The 24863-nt window shown below is 37.6% G+C and overlaps 1 protein-coding gene across 1 annotated transcript in view; it reads left to right on the forward strand.

Annotated features, from left to right (window-relative positions):
• Or13a (Odorant receptor 13a) overlaps window positions 1–23381 on the forward strand; it is a 299536-nt gene extending 276155 nt beyond the window's left edge. The window contains exons 4-6 of the mRNA XM_070281108.1: window positions 22845–22952; window positions 23021–23187; window positions 23245–23381. Of these exons, the coding sequence (XP_070137209.1) occupies window positions 22845–22952; window positions 23021–23068 (156 nt within the window). The 3' untranslated portion in view covers window positions 23069–23187; window positions 23245–23381. The remainder of the gene's footprint in view (window positions 1–22844; window positions 22953–23020; window positions 23188–23244) is intronic.
• Window positions 23382–24863: the final 1482 nt, after the last annotated feature.

Raw genomic sequence — 24863 nt, forward strand, 5'->3', positions numbered from 1 at the left:
CTCATATAAACTCAGGAGGTGAACCTGTTCAAGAATATATATATTTTATAGGGTCGGAGATGTCTCCTTCACTGCGTTGCACACTTTTGGACAAAATTATAGTTTTATTATATTATTATATATATATAATTATAAATTTTTTTTATAAGGGTATAAAATTTGGAAAGGGTAATAGTGAAAAAATCATGTTACTAAAAGGTACATGTGGTCGAAAGAGACTTGCAGCCAAATATCAAGGATATCTAATAAACGCAAAATTATGAATTGAGTGATATTTTTGATTAAAAAAAATAAAAATCACAAATAATGATTTTTAATTTTTTGATTTGAGAAAACTGATTTTTTTCTGTTTTTTTCGATCAGAGAATAATGAGTGTTTTATGATTTTGAAAATAAAACTCATAATGATTACTGTCCCAGAAAATTAGTAGATTACGACATAAATCTTTTTATTACTACTTATATTTTCACTCTCTTACAAAAAAACGAGTTATTTGGACATTTCACAAAAAAGGAAACAAGAAACAAGAAAGGAAAGCTAACTTCGGGCGAAGGCGAAGTTTATATACACTTGCGGTTAAAACCGGATATATATCGCAATCATCGGATATTGTTGGGATCCGATGTTTCCTTTTCTTTTGGGAATATGAATATATAATCCAATTTATTACAATACAAAATCTAAAAAAAAGTCCCAAGTTTCTATCTTCAAACATACCAAAGTTGGTATTTCTACCAAAAACCATTTCCGATCGTTCAGTAAAATGGCAGCTTTAAGATATAGTCGGTCAATCGTTATGAAGTTTGGTATGTCGGATCAACTGATCAAAAATATAATCTGTACCAAGTTTCAGCTTTCTATCTTCAAAAACACAAAAGTTGGGTCATTTCCGATCGTTCAGTTATATGGCAGCTCATAATGATTACGGTCCCAGAAAATTATTAGATTAACGACATAAATCTATTTTTAATTACTACTTATATTTTCACTTTATTAAAAAAACGAGGTTTTTGGACTCTCATGTAAAATTTGAACTCTCTAACTCTAAAAACACCAAAGTTATACCATTTCCGATCAATCAGTTATATGGCAGCCATAGGATAAAGTCGGCCGATCCCGGTCGTTCCAACTTATATACTGCGTGCAACGAAAAGAAGGGTGTGTGCAAAGTTTCAAGTCGAAAGCTTTGCGTAGAAACAGACAGACGAGACTAGTTTGCGTAGAAACAGACAGACGGACAGACGGACATGCTCATATCAACTCACGAGGTGATCCTAATCAAGAATATATATACTTTATAGGGTCGGAGATGTCTCCTTCACTGCGTTGCACACTTTTGACCAAAATTATAATACCCTCTGCAAGGATATAAAAATATAATAAACTAGCAGTACCCTGCCACGTTTCGCTGTGGCATATTATGGTTGCACGCATAAGAAATAAGTCAAAAAAAAAAATAACAATTTTCAAATTAATTTAATTCTGTAATATTTGTGGGTATACAATATTCTTTGTTTCTCCATTCCCCGCGTAAATATAAAGATTATTTGGTTTTCCGACACGGGAACACGCAACATATAATTTTCCGTGTGAAAAACAATCTTCATCCAAATCCAAACCTTTATATTGGGATTTGGTCATTTTTTATGGCTTTATTTATGGTCATTGCGAACGCCAAACGAATGGGAAACTGCAATCTCATGAACTGGAACGGTGTATCAGTCGGGAACATAGGAATCCTAGGAATGAGGACATTTTCACCTTTAAAAGGACCACTTAAGATCGTTACTTCTACAACGTTGTTCATCAATTTCTTGATTGCGAGTCGCGTACCGTTGCAGAGTTTCGGCTGATTCATATTCCGGAGCATGATAATCGGCACACCTATTTTTAATTTCAATATGTGTGGTGGCATTCCAGGCAGATCAAGTGAGTTTAGAAACTCCGTAGGGTAATTAACTGCTTCCTCTGCCTCCACAACCGTGTCTATCGACTTATTTGTAATTTCGTCAGTTTCTATGCTGGATTGGATTACATGATTGAGCTGGTACACATCTTTGTTCTTGGCAGCGAGAATCGCTCGTCCACTGAGCCAATCGTGATTCCTATAATTTATTCTGATATCGGGGAACACTTTTTCGATAAGTCCTTCCTTCGATGTAACTAAATTACAGAAATTTTCGGGCAATGCTATTTTTTCGACGTCTATCGACGTGCTATCGACGTCTCATTGACTGGCAGCTTTCCGTCGATTGTATTGCAGGTTTCGATCTGTTGCAAGCTGTAAACGCGCTTCAGCTACCCTTGCCCTGTCGCGTTCATTATTTTGAGACCGAATCAAATCGATTGCTGCAGAACGCGGCTGCCTAACTCTCAATCGTGTTCGGTCAAGCCTAGCTGCTCGCGTTTCTGCTGTCTCCGCGTTGTGCATCCGCATGGCTCTCAGCCGCTCAGTCTCTCGAATGGAGGCCCGCTCTTCGTCAGTCCCATGATACAATTATTGGGTCAATTCCGATCGTTCAGTTATATGACAGCTATAAGATATAGTCGGCCGATCCCTATGAAATTTGGTAGGTTGGATCAACTGACCAAAAATAGAAGATGTATAAATTCCACCTTTCTATTTTCAAAAACACGAAAGTTGGTTCATTTCCGATCGTTCAGTTATATGGCAGCTATAGGATATGGTCGGCCGATCCTTATGAAATTTGGCATATCGTAATGTTTTGCCAAAAAATGCTCTCATGTCAAATTTGACATCTCTAACTTTAAAAACGTCAAAGTTATACCATTTCCGATCAATCAGTTATATGGCAGCTATAGGATATAGTCGGCCGATCCCGGCCTTTCCGACTTATATTCTGCGTGCAAAGAATAGAAGCGTGTGTGCAAAGTTTCAAGACGATAGCTTTAAAACTAAGAGACTAGTTCGCATAGAAACGGACAGACAGACGGACAGACAGAGGGACAGACAGACGGACAGACGGACATGCTCATATCAACTCAGGAGGTGATCCTGATCAAGAATATATATACTTTATAGGGTCGGAAATGTCTTCTTCACTGCGTTGCACACTTTTGGACAAAATTATAATACCCTCTGCAAGGGTATAAAAATTAATCTCTTGTGAATGCTGTGCAGTTAAAATTATTTCAATTCTTTACCTATCAAAAAATAGTTTGCTGGCTATATGAAAACGTTGCACACGCTAGGTGTGCCGGTATCACTGTCACAGCTTCAGGTGTCATTATCCGTAGGTCTGGTCTCCATTAGTTGCGATAATTTTCTTTCTCTCCAGAGCAAAATGAGATTGTTCATGGGACAAACTAAGAGCGGATTTAAAGATTTGATCACTATACTCCGAAAAATTAAGACGCTCATATCTCTGGATACTTTAATGATGGAACTGAGTATGATTCCCCGATCCGAATTTTGCATTGGAATTGAAAAATCCAATTGAATGAAACCTTCAACAGGGTAAACCACCCTCTTTTTTTTGCGGTCTTTCAGAATAGAGCTAGCATTCCTGCATTCATCTTTAAATGTCGAACTACAACGGCTTACGAATAGAGGAAAAAGGTTTCTCTTAAACATTAAAATTTAAACGTGTCAGTAAATGCTGGCTGTTATGATAAGGTTATGTAGAAAACCCACACAAAGCATTGTCCTACGATTAGACAAGGTTGGTAAGTTTATTAGTAAGAATCTGCTGTAATAAGGGGAAAGTAAATGCAAGTCATTACTTAGTAATAATGACCCAGTAATGACTTCTAATGAAAATTTAAAGGAATTCTGTTGTACGGATTCTATGTGGTCTTGCTGTACCCAATTTTTCCTTAAGCGAACGGTCGTGTTTTTTTTTTTTTGTGCAAACTGCATTTTTGATAATTATTGCCGTAAACCAGTGTTTACATATGTACTTGAGAATCGTATTTTGAGAAACTTAAGTTTTTACTTATCGCTGCGCGTGTGCTGCGGAGGAGGAGGAGAATTAATAATTTATTTAATTTCAATTCCAAGCATAGCTCAGCTCTGCTTCCTCGACTCCTTCTGTTTTTTTCTTTCGTGTGCAATAGAGGTTTTGAAAGAAAAAAAACATAAGAAGTGTGCAATAGAGGTCTTGTCCCTTTTTCTGCAATTTTCCTTTGCTCCGTCCAAAGGTTCCGCTTCGGCTCCTATTTGGCACAGTGGTTCAAGGTATGTGTTTTTTTTAACTTTTTGTACTTTTCTTTATATTTTTAATTTTTAAAATTATATTGTAACTCGTCTGTTCATAAAGTCTAATAACAAGACAATCTCCTCGTCCCAACCTACCATCCATTTCTGGCTATGTGAAAACGTCGTACACACCAAGTGTACCGGATTCACTGCCTCAGTTTCGGATGCCATTTCCCGTAAGTCTGGTAAACATGATTGTTGTGATAATTGTCGTGCTGTCCAAGACGAAATGAGGTCGTTCATAAGACAGACTAAGAATTACTGGTTTTCGTTAAATCAATGACCAGCTCTGTGCTCTTGACACTCAGTTAAGCGGCATTCAGCTGCTAAATGAGTTGTGATCCACCTTAGTCTGCTCAGTCGACATTGATGCAGCCGATCATATATTTATAGAACGATTCGCCGTCCGAGCTTCTTAGTACAAATGAGCAATTGTCTGACATTTCCTCCGTGGCATCCCTTTAAGTAATAACACAAGTCCTAATGAATGAAACAGTTGCTACACCCCCCCAAGGTGCCTATACACATTATCAGCATTACCCATTATCATTACCGAACGTTCAAGACCTCAGATGTTGTGAGGCTTGATTTTCCCACACAACCTGTGGTCTATCAGAATCCTCGGGACAGAATCCATTGTGACAATAATAGCCCCTACGTTCGAAGGTCTCAAAGGGTCATGCTATCTCGGGTCAAAAATAGATTTATTTAGAACATTATAAAATTTTATGTACTTACGATAAAAAATTAAGATATTTATTAATATCCTTTGAGAAGGATACGATATAAAATTTGATTTAGCATTAAAACGTACATACTAAATATATATAACGGTATGAATGAATAATAAGGTAAACATAATATGAATAGAAATCCTAAGACTAAAATAATTACGATGATTGGCTTTTCAAATCAAAAAATAAACAAAATAGGTATAAGCAAATCCTTCAGATTAAATGCCAATTGCATCGAACGTGCAAATGAACATACGATCGAACTTGAATGAAAATTGAACGGTTATAGAAACGGTTCGAACGATTCTTTCTCTTTTCTGACTCATTTACTTTTTTTTTTGTGACTAAAATTTGTATTATGTAATGTCGGTAAATTCACACTCACCACTAAACTTGCAAGTCCATCGTCGAATGCGCTTTCTCGGACGTACGGTGGCTGAAAATTATGGTGGCACTCTACGGGAAAACTCATGGAAACTCTTCTTCTTATTATTTCCTTGTCTATTTTTCCTTTTTTTTTTGTTGGTAGAAAAATATAGGCTTTCCTTCCTGATCTTTAATTTTTGCCCCTGGACATAAATTTCTGGTCCGCAGTGGACATAAACTTTAACGTACTTGGGTATAAAGATACATTCAAGTGATCCTAAGGAGGTGCAAAGAGGGAATGAATGTAAATTTCAACGCCTAAATTTGGCATTAAATCCTCCATGGCCTTTGCCCAGAGAAACAATGACCCAACAAAAAGTGGCCATTTTACCTTGTTACACTTCTCCAAATCTCTATGTTCCTTTCTAGTTTTAAACTTGTCTCCTAAATGGCGCACCTTTCCCAAATAATTTTTTCTACAGATTTATGCGTTACAAGATTGATATCTCGGCTCATATCAAAGCCAAAACAAAAGCCGATATAAAGGTGGAGGACATAGCCAAATTTAAATATATTTATATAAGGCGTACGTCCATTTTCAAGACTCCGCGATGAAATTCAAAACAATTTTTTTTGTTCACCGTATTTTGACCCCAGTCTTCATTTCGGTAGACTCTTAACTTGCTTCTGAAGAGGTGAAATCACAAGACTTTGGTGACATGGAATTTATTTGCATTAATTCACTTTCATTTTTATCACTTATCACTCACCAAGACTTCACCGCGGGCATGTTTCACATGTCCCTAGGTCAAATTACCCATGTCAGAAATTCGTTAGGTCGCGTTTTAGATATATGCTTTGTATCTGATCCCGATGGTACCGCTCTCTCCAGAGCTTTCCCCCTTTCTACCCCAGAGGATCCATATGACCCCACGCTGGAAGTCTCAATCGAAAACATTTCTGGTATCGATCAGATGCCTCCAATATATTTGCAAAATATGTTCAAACAACATATTCTCTGCCTAAAAAGACAGATCAGCCTTACGCATTGAACATTCAATCAGCCAATCTTATTTTCAGTCCGTTTTTCTGCGAGAATAACTTATTATCTGGTCTTCTAAGGGTCAAACCCGTTTATTCGCCAGGACCCGATGAAGTACCAGGCTGTGTGATAAAATACTGTGCCAGGGCTCTGACAAGACTTTTCAACTTAGCTTTGGAAGTCTCTATTTTTCCCCTTAAGTGGAAGGAATCTTTCATAATTCCCTTACATAAAAAAAGAAAAAAGTCCGATGCTGCCAATTACAGAGGCATCTCTAAATTGTTGGCAATTCCAAAATTATTTGAAAAATTAATTACTCCTCATGTGCAACACCTTTGCTTTTCTATCATCTCTCCAAGGCAGCATGGCTTTATTAAGCGTCGCTCCACCACCACAAACTTATTGGAGTTGATATCCTTTGTCATAGATGGCTTTTGTAAGGGATATCAAACCGATGTAATTTACACAGACTTCAGCAAAGCATTTGATTCAGCTAATCACTCACTCTTGTTGAGTAAACTGAATATGCTGGGTTTTCCTAAAGACCTCTTAACGTGGATCTCCAGCTACCTAGATGGAAGGACACAAAGAGCCTTATTTAAAAACATACAGTCCCGTCTGGTCCGTGCTTCATCTGGCGTCCCTCAAGGAAGTCATCTTGGCCCGTTATTATTTACGCTTTTTATAAACGACTTGCCCCCTGCTTTAACGAACTCTCTAGTTCTTATGTATGCAGATGATGTAAAGCTTTGTCTTCAGTACAAATCCATCTCTGCCCAATGCAGTCTTCAGTCTGACCTTGATAACTTTCAAAAATGGCATTTAGCTAATGATCTAATACTTAATGGATCAAATGGACTTGCCCTCTGCAGGCTACGTATACTCTTTATGAGATTGCTTTAGAGAAATTAGCTCAGGTTAATGATCTCGGCGTCCTATTTGCGAGCCTATAAGCGAACGGACGTTTTTAGCTTTGGAAGCCTTTATTTTTCCCCTTAAGTGGAAGGAATCTTTCATAATTCTCTTACATAAAAAAAAGAAAAAAGTCCGATGCTGCCAATTACAGAGGCATCTCTTAATTGTTGGCAATTCCAAAATTATTTGAAAAATTAATTACTCTTCATGTGCAACACCTTTGCTTTTCTATCATCTCTCCAAGGCAGCATGGCTTTTTTAAGCGTCGCTCCACCACCACTAACTTATTGGAGTTGACATCCTTTGTCATAGATGGCTTTTGTAAGGGATATCAAACCGATGTAATTTACACAGACTTCAGCAAAGCATTTGATTCAGCTAATCACTCACTCTTGTTGAGTAAACTGAATATGCTGGGTTTTCCTAAAGACCTCTTAACGTGGATCTCCAGCTACCTAGATGGAAGGACACAAAGAGTCTTATTTAAAAACATACAGTCCCGTCTGGTCCGTGCTACATCTGGCGTCCCTCAAGGAAGTCATCTTGGCCCGTTATTATACACGCTTTTTATAAACGACTTGCCCCCTGCTTTAACGAACTCTCTAGTTCTTATGTATGCAGATGATGTAAAGCTTTGTCTTCAGTACAAATCCATCTCTGCCCAATGCAGTCTTCAGTCTGACCTTGATAACTTTCAAAAATGGTGTTTAGCTAATGATCTAATACTTAATGGATCAAAATGCAAGCCTATGTTTTTTTTATTGTTCTTGCCCTCTGCAGACTACGTATTCTTTCTATGGGATTGCTTAGAAAAATTAACTCAGGTTAATGATCTCGGCGTCCTATTAGACATTTAACTTAAATTTGCCGACCATATTCCACAATGGTTATTAAGGATTAAGGTGTGATTGGTTTCATTAAAAGGTAGTCAAAAGAACTTAACGTTCCTTATATTACTAAAAGCTTATACATTTCTTTGGTCTGTCCGATACTGGAGTACGGTTCATGTGTCTGAAGTCCCCGATTAGAGGTCTTAACTGGGATGAAAATCTTTATCTTTCGTCTTATAGTAGTTACGAAGCTTAACCAATCATTGGAAAATGCTGGGTGTAGTTTTTCTACATAGCCTAATCAATGGGGGTTTAAATAGCCAGCATTTACTAACACGCTTAAATTTTAAAATTTCCAATAGAAGGACTACAAACTTTAGTCTTATATTCCTTTAGCCATTGTAGTTTGACACATGCACAGCACGAACGTTTTAGGGTCTTATGTTTGTATAACAATGGTCTCTTCTCTAGAACATCTCTTTCCTGTCCTTCAAATTTAAAATATAGAATTTTAAATTTCCTTACTAACTCCTCTTAGCTTAATAATTAACAAATAACTTAATATATTCTAACAAATCGTTTCTCGAGCGCCCGGTCGTCCGGGCCTCTACGCCCTGTGATGAATACAGAAGTGCTAGCTGATGTTCTAATTGATGCACAAGCCATTTCCAAAATTCTAAAAGACGGCAAAAAAAAAAAAAATTACTTTTTTCTTCTTTTTTCGTTTTTTTTAGCCTAATCAATTGGAATTAATTTGTGAGGGTGATTTTCACGAGCAAATTTTAAGACAAACAATTTCAGTTGTGTCCCATTGTCCAGATTGCAGTAGTCTCCAAAAGTGCACACTTGCCATCCCCTTCTTTCCTATGCCTTTTTTTTTAGAACCGTTAAAGCTCCCTGGCATGTGCAAGTAGGTTCGTTTTCGCTGCAAAGATAAGCCCAGTTTCACTTTCAAATCGTTCTTTGACTCCAGCGGATTGACCTAAGATTTCACCATTTTAAGAATAAAACACGTGGAAATACCTAATTACACGTGTCCCGCAATCTTTATATTTGAATTAAAGTGAATTTATGAAACTAGTTGCAACCAAACAAGTGCGAGTTTCAAGTGCAATTGAGAGTTGCTGTTTAATTTTCCCTGTGGGTCGGCCAATATCAGGTGAGAAAAAGAAACTGCAATTCTTGAGGAAGTTCTAATGGCCATGAATTTCGCAGAGCCATGGTGGCCTGGTATTTCGGCCGAGCACATATATAAACTATATATAAGCCAGAAACGCAGGAATCCGAGATGAGGAATTAGAGCTATCGAGGATCGTTTTGGAGGAAAAGTAACGGAGCTTCATGAAACCCCCTTCGCTGTTCCCTGACATTACATAAGGACCACGAGGTTTCCATGAGGCGTGGAATCAACCCCCTCTCCTCTCGCCTACAATAAAAGTAGCTCTCGCGGATTTGTGTTCAGCTTTCTACCACGCTGCAGCCGTTATTTCCCCAAGAGAATTAACAGACAAAGGAATACCATGTAACCTCCACAGTTTTAGATGCATAGCTGATCTGCCACTGTAGGGAATTTAAAACCGTAAAGAAGTTTGAATCATATTTGTTAATTTCTAGAATGAATAAGTTTTTTTGAAAGATTTTGCCTTATTTTAAATTAATTGCGTGCTACATCCTTTAATATCTATATATATATATCTTCATTATTATGAAGTAAACTTTAGAAAATACATAGAAATACATAGCTGCATCGGAAGTCGACAGGCCTGCTGACCTCGAGGGACGAGCTGTAAGTACGGCATAGCCGCAACAACCTAACGAATATTTGTTAGAATGACATAGAAAAGAGATATAAATATGTATATGAATATTTGGGATGAAGTGAAGTCATTTAAATAAAAGTAGAGTAATTTTCCTAATTTTCTAAATTCAAATCAACATAAATTAAGTAAATCATAAAATTTAAATCATACTAAATCATTTTATTTTATGTTAAGGTTAGGTTAAACCCTTTGAATAATGATGCTGGATTAGGATTAGAATTTGTTATAGTAGAAATAAAGAACCAACTACTTAAAAACATATTGAATATAATGAAGTAATGAAATTATAATGAATCGCGTCTAAATATTTCCGTGGGGTTTCCAGAGACAAGCTAACGTAAAATGGGTTGCCCAATGATAATGGTGCAACAAGGTAGGGCGGGTAAAGAGGAGATCTATAACACCTGAGTTCTCCAAGCTAAGATCCTCATTATCTCTCTCTCCCCCACCACTTTGGCCACTCCCTTCCCTTAAGCACTGTCGATTTCTTTTATTTGGTAACCCTGATTTGGGGAAGCACAAGAACCCTCCCTCTGGCCCTGAGCTAGGCCGGCAACAGACAGTGCGTGCTCCCGATCAGAACCAGGACGTTACAGATAAAATGGCGCCCAACCGTGGAGCCGACGTTGGAGTCAACCGTGAAGCCAACGTGGGCAATCGTGGTAAACGTGGTTACAAGGTATATAGTACAGAATGACCATACGTGAAGAACGATATGTAGATATTTTCTCTCACAATTTCATCCGTTCCCAAAAATCCATTATAGCTAAAACTTCACAATTTAAATCAGGAGATCTTTGGATGACACAGTTTGGTTATAGCCAATCTAGTGGCCAAGGCTCACGTTTATTAAATACATATATCGTATTTCTTGTATTTCATCAGGCTTTACAATATCAGTCTTGGATTTTTCGTCCTGAGTCTATATCGGTTCGTCACCAACTGAATGTAATTCCTAATATTAATTTCGGAAATCAATTAAAATTTGAGATCATTTTTGCTGAGCATTCTTGGCAAGACTCTCTTTTCATTGACAGTTTCCACAATAGTGCAATAGACCCAAAGTAAGAGAATGTGGGATACCTAAGCTGAATAGTTAAGTTAGCTTGTCTCGGAGTAAAACCCCAACAACAATGAAAAATAAGTCACTAACCAAACATATTTAAGACAAATAAAGCAAAAATAAAATATAAACATAAATAATGGCAGTAAGACGCAGTCTAGAAAACTTGGTAGCACGAATGTCCAATGAGAGAGATACTACAATAAGCTGCACTATATGCAATGATACAAATATTCAAGGAGAAAATGTGGAGATAGCATGTAAACACAAATTCCATCGCCAATGCATATTATCGTGGTTAGATAATAATGAAACTTGTCCGATTTGTCGAAGTGTTTGTCAGCGAGATCAGGTTGAAAGCCAGACTTCGACTAATGCAGAAGCGAACGTTCCCCACTCTAGGACAACCAGAGCTGGTGGAAACAATAGCTCAACCACCGGAACTATTCCTAGAAATAGACCTAATACCCGATCACACCAAAGACCGAATGCAAATGTAAGCCCCCGAACGAGTCTAGGAGCTTTATCGCATCAGGAAATAACAAATACTCAGGCTACTGCCGATTCCAATGGTATTAGTGAAGAAAGAATCCAGCAATTGATAGCAAGTTCGATGGAGGCATTTCGTATAAGCATGACAGCAACCTTGTCCGAAGAAGTTCGTACAACCCTTAATAGCTTGTCGTTAAACGGGATTCCACGAGAAAACCCAGAAGAACCGCAACTTGAATGGGATTTTCCTGCACCCTTGGTCTATCCTCGTATAAGTTTAGACAGTGGAGCACGATCCAATCAATTTAACAGACGTAATAATAATTCGCCGGTAGTTCAGGAACCTTTTCGAGACTTCTCGGATAAAACTGCTGGAGTTATCTCGAATTGGCATATCAAATTTACAGGGTTGCTTAGTGATATCTCGGTAGAAGACTTTATTTATAGAGTTAACTGCTTAACATCTCAAAGTTTAAATGGAAATTTTGTATTGCTTTACAAATTTGGACATTTACTTTTTTCTGGACCAGCTTTAAATTTTTATTGGCGCTGTCACAGATCTAATGAGGAAACCACCTGGTTCGATCTATGCACTCGTTTAAGAGAAAGGTACAAAGATCAACGTACAGAAAGGGACATTAAAGATACTTTACGTAGACGAAAACAGGGTCGAAACGAAAGTTTCGATAAATTCTTAGATGCCATGGTTGCTATTACTGATGCCTTACGAGAACCATTGTCTGATGAAGAAATCGTAGCAGAAGTTCGAAACAATCTAAGACCAGAGTTATATCATGAACTTTTGCATGTAGATACCCCATCATTGTCAGCATTGAGACGAGAGTGTCACAAACATGAGGCATTCTTTGGCAACAATAAGTATAAGCAAGGGAATTTACAAAACAACTTTAGACGTACAGTTAATGCCGTCTCGTTAGAGGACCAACAAGATGAAGTTTCGGACTTAGAGACAGATAACTAGAAGGTGTTTGCAATAAAGACTCCCATGAAGTGCTGGAATTGTGATGATCCAGGGCACAGGTATTTGGATTGTCTCAAACCTCGGCGTGTTTTTTTACGGATGTGGAGCTTTAGATACCTATCGACCAAAATGTGTTAAATGTAATCCGCATTCGGGAAACGATCCACAGGACATCCGCAATTCACACAAGAGGGATGTCCGCAACTAAATTCAAGCGAAAATTTAATTATACTTTCAAATCCAAATAAACCAGAACTGTTAGATGAAGAAGTTAGTCATAAAATCAGGAAGCCGTATCACATAAGACTTAAAGAATACGAGTCAAGAAGATCTGATTTGTTTTCAATTAAATACCATAATTCACGATCATCTAGGCGAATGCGAAAATTTTGGAACAGTTTGAAGAAGTCTACAACGTATACAGTATCGAGCCTTTCACAAAATGCTCAAGATAATCGTCCATTTGTTAAGCTTCACATTTTCGATCAACCCTATTATGCATTATTAGATAGTGGTGCCAACAAAAGCATCATAGGTGGAGAATTAGCAAAAACAATAGTAGATTCAAAGCAATATCAAAAACAAAAAGGAAGAGTTTGTACAGCAGACGGAAAACGTCAAGAAATTTCAGGTGCAATAGTAATATCATTGGTATATAACAACCTTCAAAACGATTTTGAGTTTTTAATTGTTCCGTCCATATCATTAGACATTATATGTGGAGTTGACTTTTGGAATCAATTCGGAATTTCTATAAACTATCAATCCAATCTTCCCGAAGTACATGCGATAGAAACGAGTAGCGACAAACTAGCATTATCAGCCACAGAAAACCGCAAGTTACAAGATCCTTTAGATACCTATCGACCAAAATGTGTTAAATGTAATCCGCATTCGGGAAACGATCCACAGGACATCCGCAATTCACACAAGAGGGATGTTCGCAACTAAATTCAAGCGAAAATCTAATTATACTTTCAAATCCAAATAAACCAGAACTGTTAGATGAAGAAGTTAGTCAAAAAATCAGGAAGCCGTATCACATAAGACTTAAAGAATACGAGTCAAGAAGATCTGAATTGTTTTCAATTAAATACCATAATTCACGATCATCTAGGCGAATGCGAAAATTTTGGAACAGTTTGAAGAAGTCTACAACGTATACAGTATCGAGCAATTCACAAAATGCTCAAGATAATCGTCCATTTGTTAAGCTGCACATTTTCGATCAACCCTATTATGCATTATTAGATAGTGGTGCCAACAAAAGCATCATAGGTGGAGAATTCGCAAAAACAATAGTACATTCAAAGCAATATCAAAAACAAAAAGGAAGAGTTTGTACAGCAGACGGAAAACGTCAAGAAATTGCAGGTGCAATAGTAATATCATTGGTATATAACAACCTTCAAAACGATTTTGAGTTTTTAATTGTTCCTTCCATATCATTAGACATTATATGTGGAGTTGACTTTTGGAATCAATTCGGAATTTCTATAAACTATCAATCCAATCTTCCCGAAGTACATGCGATAGAAACGAGTAGCGATAAACTATCAATATCATTCACAGAAAACCGCAAGTTACAGAACGTCATTGAGTTATTTCCTACATCTGAATGTGACGGATTGGGTTTAACAAAGTTGGTAGAGCACGTAATCGACACAAAGGATACGCGTCCGGTTAAACAGCGTTATTATCCTATTTCGCCAGCCAAAGAGAAACTTTTGTGTAGCGAAATTGACCGAATGTTAGAGTTAGACATTATAGAAGAAGCACCTCCATCGGAATGGTCTTCACCGATTGTCCTATTAGTAAAACCAGGAAAGGTAAGGTTTTGTCTGGATTCAAGAAAATTGAATAGTGTTACCGCAAAGGACACATATCCTATGCCACACTTAGAAGGTTTATTGAGTAGACTTCCTGCAGTTCGATGCGTTTCAAAGATCGATTTAAAAGACGCGTTTTGGCAAATTGCTTTAGAAGAGAAATCTCGACCAAAAACCGCGTTTGTTGTCCCAAATCGACCGCTATACCAGTTTAAGCGCATGCCTTTTGGTTTGTGTAATGCACCCCAAACAATGTGCAGATTAATGGATCAGGTTATACCATATCAATTAAAGTCTAACGTGATGGTTTACCTAGACGACCTATTGGTATTGTCTTCTACTTTGGATGAACACCTGACTCACTTAACCGTAGTTGCTTCCCATTTACGTAAGGCAGGGTTGACCATCAATATAGCCAAAAGTCAATTCGGCTTATCTAAAGTGGAATATTTAGGATATGTAGTAGGAGAGGGCACTCTACAACCGAACAACGACAAAGTCCGTGCCATTTCAGACTATCCTGTCCCTGCAACGCAGAAACAATTACGACGGTTTTTAGGCATGACCGGTTGGTATCAGAGATTCATACCACAGTATTCGACAATAGTTTTTCCACTCACCGAATTATTGAAAGGAAAATCCTTAACATGGAATGACGATGCACAGAAATCTTTTCAAGCCATTAAAGACAAATTATGCTCATCGCCAGTATTAATTAGTCCCAATTACGACAAACCTTTCATCATTCAGTGCGATGCATCCATCTATGGAGTAGGAGGATTATTGGCACAGTGTGACGAAGATGGATACGAGCGGCCAATCAGTTATATGTCCAAAAAGCTTAACAAGGCTCAGCGAAATTATTAGGTAACCGAATTAGAGTGTTTAGCGGTAGTTTTAGCCATTGAAAGATTTAGAATGTACATCGAAGGACACCCCTTTAAAGTAATCACCGATCATGCTAGTTTAAGTTGGTTATTGAAAAAGAACGACTTGAGACGTAGACTAGAAAGATGGGCCATGAAACTTCAAGGATACCAGTTGACCATAGAACACCGAAAGGGAAGTGAAAATGTTGTACCCGATGCCATCTCTCGATCTTTCGAAGGAGATGTGAACGTTGCCAATGTAGACATCGAAGTATGGCCCGAAATAGATCTCAGTTCCGATGCGTTCCAGTCTTCGGAATATAAAGAACTGATCGACAAAATAGTTGCCAATAACATGCCCGACTATCAGGTAGTTGACAACTTGCTTTATCATCGTCGTAACTTTTCCAGAGGCGATCTGGATAAAGACGATCAGTGCTGGAAGTTGGTAGTCCCAAGTCAATTGAGAACAGAAGTTATTAGAGCAGCCCATGATCAACCATCCGCTTCGCATTGTGGCATGGCAAAGTGCTTAGAGAGAATCCGCAGAACTTTCTCATGGCCAGGAATGGTTATCAATGTCCGCGATTACATCCGCCAATGTGAGGTATGTCAAACTTGCAAGCATCCCACACAGAAAATGAAAATTCCAATGGGACAGCAAACTAAAAGCGAGAGACCTTTTCAGAGACTATATCTCGATTTCATCGGTCCTTTTCCTAGAACCAAACGAGGAAATATAGGAATATTCATAATTTTGGATCATTTCTCAAAATTCACCTTCTTGAAGGCTGTAAAGAAATTTACATGGGAGATTGTAGTTAAAATCCTTAAAGAGGATATTTTCGATTGCTTTGGAGTTCCACAGGTAGTAGTTACTGACAACGGTAGACAGTTTAAGGGAAATGACTTCTCTGCGTTTTTAAATCGGTACGGAGTCCAACACCGGTGCTCAGCAGCATATGCTCCTCAGTCCAACGCTGCAGAACGAGTTAATAGATCTATTAACGCGGCGTTAAGATCTTACATTCGGTCTGATCAGAGGGAATGGGACAAGTACTTGAGTAGCATTAATAGCGCCTTGCGAAATAATCTACATCAGTCGATTGGAATGCCCCCATATTTAGCCGTTTTTGGACAAAACATGATTACTCATGGTAACGATTACCAACTTTTAGAAAAATTGGGATTAATTAATGAGGGATCCACTACCCTTAATCGATTAGACAATTTTTCCAATATTCGAGGGGACATTCAAAAACATATGCAGAAAGCCTATAAGACCAACAAACGTACGTATGATTTGCGAAGCCATCACCGGACATTTAATATTGGCCAGATAGTAACGAAAAGAAACTTTAAGCTAAGCAATGCCAATGTTTTTACTCCAGCAATGTTGGAGTAAAAGTCCGAGTAAAGAAAAAGTGCGGACAATCACTGTATTTACTAGAAGACTTATCAGGAAAAGAATTAGGGACCTTTCATGCTAAAGACATTTGGTAAAGATCACCCTTTTTTCAGCTTTGAGCCGAAAAATAAATTTTTCATTCCAACCTGTGGGTGTGAGGGTGATTTTCATAAGCAAATTTTAAGACAAACAATTTCAGTTGTGTCCCATTGTCCAGATTGCAGTAGTCTCCAAAAGTGCACACTTGCCATCCCCTTCTTTCCTATGCCTTTTTTTTTAGAACCGTTAAAGCTCCCTGGCATGTGCAAGTAGGTTCGTTTTCGCTGCAAAGATAAGCCCAGTTTCGCTTTCAAATCGTTCTTTGACTCCAGCGGATTGACCTAAGATTTCACTATTTTAAGAATAAAACACGTGGAAATACCTAATTACACGTGTCCCGCAATCTTTATATTTGAATTAAAGTGAATTTATGAAACTAGTTGCAACCAAACAAGTGCGAGTTTCAAGTGCAATTGAGAGTTGCTGTTTAATTTTCCCTGTGGGTCGGCCAATATCAGGTGAGAAAAAGAAACTGCAATTCTTGTGGAAGTTCTAATGGCCATGAATTTCGCAGAGCCATGGTGGCCTGGTATTTCGGCCGAGCACATATATAAACTATATATAAGCCAGAAACGCAGGAATCCGAGATGAGGAATTAGAGCTATCGAGGATCGTTTTGGAGGAAAAGTAACGGAGCTTCATGAAACCCCCTTCGCTGTTCCCTGACATTACATAAGGACCACGAGGTTTCCATGAGGCGTGGAATCAACCCCCTCTCCTCTCGCCTACAATAAAAGTAGCTCTCGCGGATTTGTGTTCAGCTTTCTACCACGCTGCAGCCGTTATTTCCCCAAGAGAATTAACAGACAAAGGAATACCATGTAACCTCCACAGTTTTAGATGCATAGCTGATCTGCCACTGTAGGGAATTTAAAACCGTAAAGAAGTTTGAATCATATTTGTTAATTTCTAGAATGAATAAGTTTTTTTGAAAGATTTTGCCTTATTTTAAATTAATTGCGTGCTACATCCTTTAATATCTATATATATATATCTTCATTATTATGAAGTAAACTTTAGAAAATACATAGAAATACATAGCTGCATCGGAAGTCAACAGGCCTGCTGACCTCGAGGGACGAGCTGTAAGTACGGCATAGCCGCAACAACCTAACGAATATTTGTTAGAATGACATAGAAAAGAGATATAAATATGTATATGAATATTTGGGATGAAGTGAAGTCATTTAAATAAAAGTAGAGTAATTTTCCTAATTTTCTAAATTCAAATCAACATAAATTAAGTAAATCATAAAATTTAAATCATACTAAATCATTTTATTTTATGTTAAGGTTAGGTTAAACCCTTTGAATAATGATGCTGGATTAGGATTAGAATTTGTTATAGTAGAAATAAAGAACCAACTACTTAAAAACATATTGAATATAATGAAGTAATGAAATTATAATGAATCGCGTCTAAATATTTCCGTGGGGTTTCCAGAGACAAGCTAACGTAAAATGGGTTGCCCAATGATAATGGTGCAACAAGGTAGGGCGGGTAAAGAGGAGATCTATAACACCTGAGTTCTCCAAGCTAAGATCCTCATTCTCTCTCTCTCCCCCACCACTTTGGCCACTCCCTTCCCTTAAGCACTGTCGATTTCTTTTATTTGGTAACCCTGATTTGGGGAAGCACAAGAACCCTCCCTCTGGCCCTGAGCTAGGCCGGCAACAGACAGTGCGTGCTCCCGATCAGAACCAGGACGTTACAAATTTGTGTTAACTACTAAATCTTAAATAAAGTTTGATTACAAAGTTTAAAAGTAAAAAGGGGCAAATTAAAAAATAATGTTTCGGTAGCTTACATTGAGATAGATTTATAGTTATATAGATTAATTATTCATACGCTTTCTTTTATAAGGGCATGGTTAGGCAATCAAGACTATATGGGCACTCACGAACCAATCCCTCGACGTCCGCAGGCCTGAAGACTGGAGCGGTGTATGGCTTGATGAATGAGGGTAAAAGCCAAACTAAAACATGAAAGAAAAGCTAGCTTCGGGCGAAGCCGATATAAAACCCTATCAAGGGGTATATCAAACCCTTGCAGCTAAGACCGGATATATATTGCAAACATCGGATATAGTTGGCCGATCCTTATGAGAATATCATAATAAAACCAATAAATTACAATAAAATATCTATAAAAAAATCCCAAGCTTCTATCTTCAAAAATACCAAAGTTGGTATTCCTACCAAAAACCATTTCCGATCGTTCATTTATATGGTAGCTATAGGATATAGTCGACCGATCCTTATGAAATTTGGTAGGTCGGATAAACTGACCAAAAATATAATCTGTACTAAGTTCCAGCTTTCTATCTTCAAAAACACGAAGAAAATATTGGCTCTACACAAATATTTTAATATATGGTATCTTGCAAATGAGTGGGGTTTTTTTTTCAAAAAATACTGTCTTTTTTTTTAATGTGACGTCAATGAGCATTGAACTACGGAACTGAGCGGACGTGCTTTGCCCGAGCTCCGGGAAAACTGCAACATAAAACAGTTAACCAAGCAAAAAAAAAATGGGGAAACCCAATAAAAGCGAAAAGAAACTGACCCACAATTTATTAAAAGCAATAGACAGCTTTTTATGACAGTTGTGATGTGCTAAACCAAAACCAGTGAATTATTTTAAATATATAAGTGCCACGTAATGAGCTCATTGAGCAACGATCAAAAGAACGAGCGTAGAAATTCAGTTAACCTAAGAAACCGAATTTAATCTTACTTTTCAACCCGCGATACCGAAATTAATAAATTCGCGTTTAGGAGCAAGCCGGCTCTACTGACCACTGAAACCCAAAGGGCACGGTCTTGCTTACCCGCTCTGCTCACTCCGACTCCAGCGACATGGAGTTCGCAGTGTTAAACCCCCTCCAATATCGGAAACAAATTTTGCACCAACAACAAGCTGTGCTACAATTTCTGCAACCACAGCGACAACCCCTGCAATTTAAAGTACCGCGACGTCAACGACTACAGCGGATGCCAAAGCGGCCCCGGCCATACAGACTGGAATCGATCGCTACATCCAAATTAAGCGCAAGCTTAGCCCGCAGAGTAATCCGGCAGGCAATAAAACAAAAAATAACCGCATCCAGAAGATCGACGAAGAACCAGGCAGATCCAGTAGTAACGGATACGAATATCAATTTGGAACGCCAATGGTGTCTTATGGAATTGTCACAATTCTTGACCGAAAACCATATTGACATTATGCTACTGTTGGAACAGCATCTTACAAGCAAATAAAACTTTCTAATAAGAGGCTAAACAATCTACCGCACAAATCATCCAGATGGGAAGCCCACGGCGGAACTGGAGTTCTAATCAGAGAACGCATTAAACACCATTTTCACAAAAGGTTTGCAGAAAACTTCTTGCAGGCCACATCGATACAAATTCAGTCAAGTAACGGAATCCTTTCAATCGCTGCCGTTCACTGCCCTTCTTGTTTCTTAATCTCGGAAGGCCAATTTATGGACCTCTTTAATTCACTTGGACCTCCAAACATTTATAAATGTGAAAAATAAACTGGACTTTGTTTCCCCTGGAAGTCCCACATGCTGAATAACCGACCCACGCAAAATTTCTCTACTCCTCACGGGAAGGAAGTAGACCGAAACAAATGCTACAAATCTAATCAGCAAATCGAACAGCTCGTGCGAGAAAAGAGGAGCGCGCGTCGCGATTGGCAAAACAGCAGATCAACAGTTTTAAAGCAACATATTAAGGAAGCAGCCCGATCACTCGACCAGGCTCACCAACAGAAAAAAAATGCACAGCTGAGGTACATCCAGAATCTTTTGCCAACAAATACAAAATACCCCATCTGGAGGGCCCACCCAAATCTTAGCGCCCCAACAAGAAACTCTTCGGGATGCCGGGCTCGCAGCGACGAAGACCGAGCTGAAACATTCGCTGCACATCTACAAAGTGTCTTCAAGCCAAAGCCAGCCTCAAATTCAGCGAAATAAAAATCTGAACACCTTATTTGCGAGATATATTTAAAAATATTTGTTGGGGCATAGACTTTTGATTATCAATTAGAAGTTATTATACCCTTGCAGAGGGTATTATAATTTTGTCCGAAAGTGTGCAACGCAGTGAAGGAGACATCTCCGACCCTATAAAGTATATATATTCGTGATCAGGATTACCTCCTGAGTTGATATGGGCATGTCCGTCTGTCTGTCCGTCTGTCTGTCTGTTTCTACGTGAACTTGTCTCTCAGTTTTATAGCTATAGTCTTGAAACTTTGCACACACGCTTCTTTCCTTTGCACGCAGTATATAAGTGGGAACGCCCGGGATCGGCCGACTATATCTTATAGCTGCCATATAACTGAACGATCGGAAGTGACCCAACTTTTGTGTTTTTGAAGATTTTTGGACAGGTAATCCGACCTACCAAATTTTATAACGATCGGCTGACTATATCTTATAGCTGCCATATAACTGAACGATCGGAAATGGTATAAATTTGGTGCTTTTAAAGTTAGAGAGTTCAAATTTTACACGAAAGATATTTTTGGCAATACGACATGCCAAATTTCATAGGGATCGGCCTACCATATCTTATAGCTGCCATATAACTGAGCGATCGAAAATGACCCAACTTTCGTGTATTTGAAGATAGAAAGCTGAAACATAATACAGATTCTATTTTTGGTCAGTTGATCCAACCTACAGAATTTCATTAGGATCGGTCGACTATATTCTATAGCTGCCATATAACTGAACGATCGGAAATGGTTTTTGGTAGAAAAATCAATTTTCGTAATTTTGAAGATACTTTTTTTTTAGATTATTTTTATTTTAATAAATTGATTTTATTATGATGTAATTCTAAGGATCGGCCAACTATATCCGATGTTTGCGATATATATCCGGTTTTAACTGCAGGGGTATATAAACTTCGGCTCCGCCCGAAGTTAGCTTTCCTTTCTTGTTTTTATACCCTTGCAGAGGGTATTATAATTTTGTCCAAAAGTGTGCAACGCAGTGAAGGAGACATCTCCGACCCTATAAAGTATATATATTCTTGATCAGGATCACCTCCTGAGTTGATATGAGCATGTCCGTCTGTCCGTCTGTCCGTCTGTCCGTCTGTCTGTTTCTACGCAAACTAGTCTCTCAGTTTTAAAGCTATCGTCTTGAAACTTTGCACACACCCTTCTTTCCTTTGCACGCAGTATATAAGTCGGAACGGCCCGGATCGGCCGACTATATCCTATAGCTGCCATATAACTGATTGATCGGAAATGGTATAACTTTGGTGTTTTTAGAGTTAGAGAGTTCAAATTTGACATGAGAGCTATTTTTGGCAAAATAATACGACATGCCAAATTTCATAAGGATCGGCCGACTATATCCTATAGCTGCCATATAACTCAACGATCGGAAATGACCCAACTTTCGTGTTTTTGAAGATAGAAAGCTGGAATTTAGTACAGACTCTATTTTTGGTTAGTTGATCCAACCTACCAAATTTCATTAGGATCGGCCGACTATATCCTATAGCTGCCATATAACTGAACGATCGGAAATGACCCAACTTTTGTGTTTTTGAAGATAGAAAGCTGGAACTTGGTACAGATTATATTTTGATCCATCCTACCAAATTTCATAAGGATCGGCCAACTATATCCGATGTTTGCGATATATATCCGGTTTTAGCTGCAAGGGTATATAAACTTCGGCTCCGCCCGAAGTTAGCTTTCCTTTCTTGTTAGATTTGTTATTGTAATTAATTGGTTTTATTTTGATGTTATCATAAGGATTGGCCAACTATATTCGATGTCTCCGCCAGAAGTAAGCTTTCCTTTCTTGTTTTTTTAAAAATTTGTAAGTGTCTTTGTTGAATTTGTCTACAGGAATATACCGATTAAAAAAATTTGAAACGTAAATATTCAAAGCTCAAGCGGGGCATAGCGCGACCCACCGAGTTTTGTTTTTCTTCAAATAAAAATTTTGAAATTTTTTTTTTAATTTTAGTTGAAATATTTTTACTAAAGAAATTCTTTTTATAATTTTATTTATATAAGGATCGCCAAACTGTATCCGATATTTGTGATATATATCCGATCAAACTGCAAATTTTTTTTGATATTGTATATTAAACCATATTTTTTGTAATCTATATTGAACCATAAATTCGCACACAGGGAAAAAACATATTTATTGGTGATTATGTTAAATTTCTTGTGTATATATTTTCGGCAATTTCACAATTATATATACTTTGCGAGAATGGAGATACATTGATAAGTCATGTAAGTAATATTAGTCAAATATTTTCAAATTACTAAACAGTTTATCTTGATAAAGTCTTCTTCAACAGCGCAATGCCTCTATAGTTCCAACTGGGAAAACTCAAGTTTTTATTTAAATAAAATCAATTATAATAACTTTCAGAAGCACATAAGGCTAATGATTCTTTGCAGTCAGAAGCCAGTTAAAATTACAGCATTTAAGTTTTCAACTCTATCATTACAAAGTTTTAGTGCGGTATGTATTATTATATCCTTAATGAATATACTTAAGTACTAATTTCATATTTCTTAGATCTTAAGTTCTTCAATATCGTATTTTACTTTGTTAAGGTCGTTGTACAATGATGCCAAAAAATAACTGTCAATGATGGATTTGAAAGATATTAAAATGTTGATTTATTGGACTATTAAATGTATATTATTTTCCCCGTATTTCCTGCACATAATATTTATTTGCCCATAGGAATGCATACTTTTGGGAAGAACTTTCAGTCCCTCAGCTTGTCCCTCAGTCGTGTTCCTTGAGATTTTCTATGCGTGCTGCAGTGCCGTCTCATTAAGAGACAGTCTTTTACCATAAAAAACCTTGAGATGGTTAAGAAAGAGTCAAACGACTCGTCGCTTGATCTGGTATTCAACTGTCTATTTGAAAAATATTTCCCATATGCCGGGTTATTCTGATAATTTCCTTGGAAACAAATGTTTTGGGACAGGCCACTTAATTACAGGTGTTTACCCGGTGTGTTGGTAAATTCTGCGTAGCATCATAAGCTGGTCTATCTTCGGATCATTCAGTTTCATCTTCCTGCAGAATTAATAACTTATAACGTCTTAAAATAACTAATTTCAGACTATTTATTTTGGTATACTTAAAATGTCATTGAAAAATCTCAATGACCAAACATTACCTAAGCTGATAAAAACATAATGCATAAGCAGTATCTTCTGTTCAAAATCGGGTATCTCAGCAATTAAAATATTTGATGGTCTCCATACGAATATAAATATAACAAGAAAGGAAAGCTAACTTCGGGCGGAGCCGAAGTTGATATACCGTTGCAGTTAAAACCGGATATATATCGGATTGGATATATAACCAATTAATTACAATAAAATGTCTAAAAAAAAGTCCCAAGCTTCTATCTTTAAAAATACCAAAGTTGGTATTTCTACCAAATACCATTTCCGATCGTTCAGTTATATGGCAGCTATAAGATATAGTCGACCGATTGTTATGAAATTTGGTAGGTCTACCAATTACAATAAAATGTCTAAAAAAAAGTCCCAAGCTTCTATCTTCAAATATACCAAAGTTGGTATTTCTACCAAATACCATTTCCGATCGTTCAGTTATATAGCAACTATAAGATATATAGTCGACCGATCGTTATGAAATTTGGTAGGTCTACCAAAAATATACTCTGTACTATGTTCCAGCTTTCTATCTTTAAAAACACGAAAGTTGGGTCATTTCCTATCGTTCAGTTATATGGCAGCTATAGGATATAGTCGGCCGATCCTTATGAAATTTGGCATGTCGTATTATTCTGCCAAAAGTATCTCGTGTAAAATTTGAACTCTCTAACTTTAAAAACACTAAAGTTATACCATTTTCGATCACTTAGTTATATGGCAGCTATAGGATATAGTCGGCTGATCCCGGCCGTTCCGACTTATATACTGCGTGCAAAGGAAAGAAGAGCGTGTGCAGAGTTTCAAGTCGATAGCTTTAAAACTGAGAGACTAGTTTGCGTAGAAACAAACAGACAGACGGACAGACAGACGGACATAATCATATCAACTCAGGAGGTGATCCTGATCAAGAATATATATACTTTATAGGGTCGGAGATGTCTCCTTCACTGCGTTGCACACTTTTGGACAAAATTATAATACCCTCTGCAAAGGTAT

This window comes from Drosophila bipectinata, chromosome XL (assembly GCF_030179905.1).
Source record: "Drosophila bipectinata strain 14024-0381.07 chromosome XL, DbipHiC1v2, whole genome shotgun sequence".
In the NCBI taxonomy this organism is placed as follows: Eukaryota; Metazoa; Arthropoda; class Insecta; order Diptera; family Drosophilidae; genus Drosophila; species Drosophila bipectinata.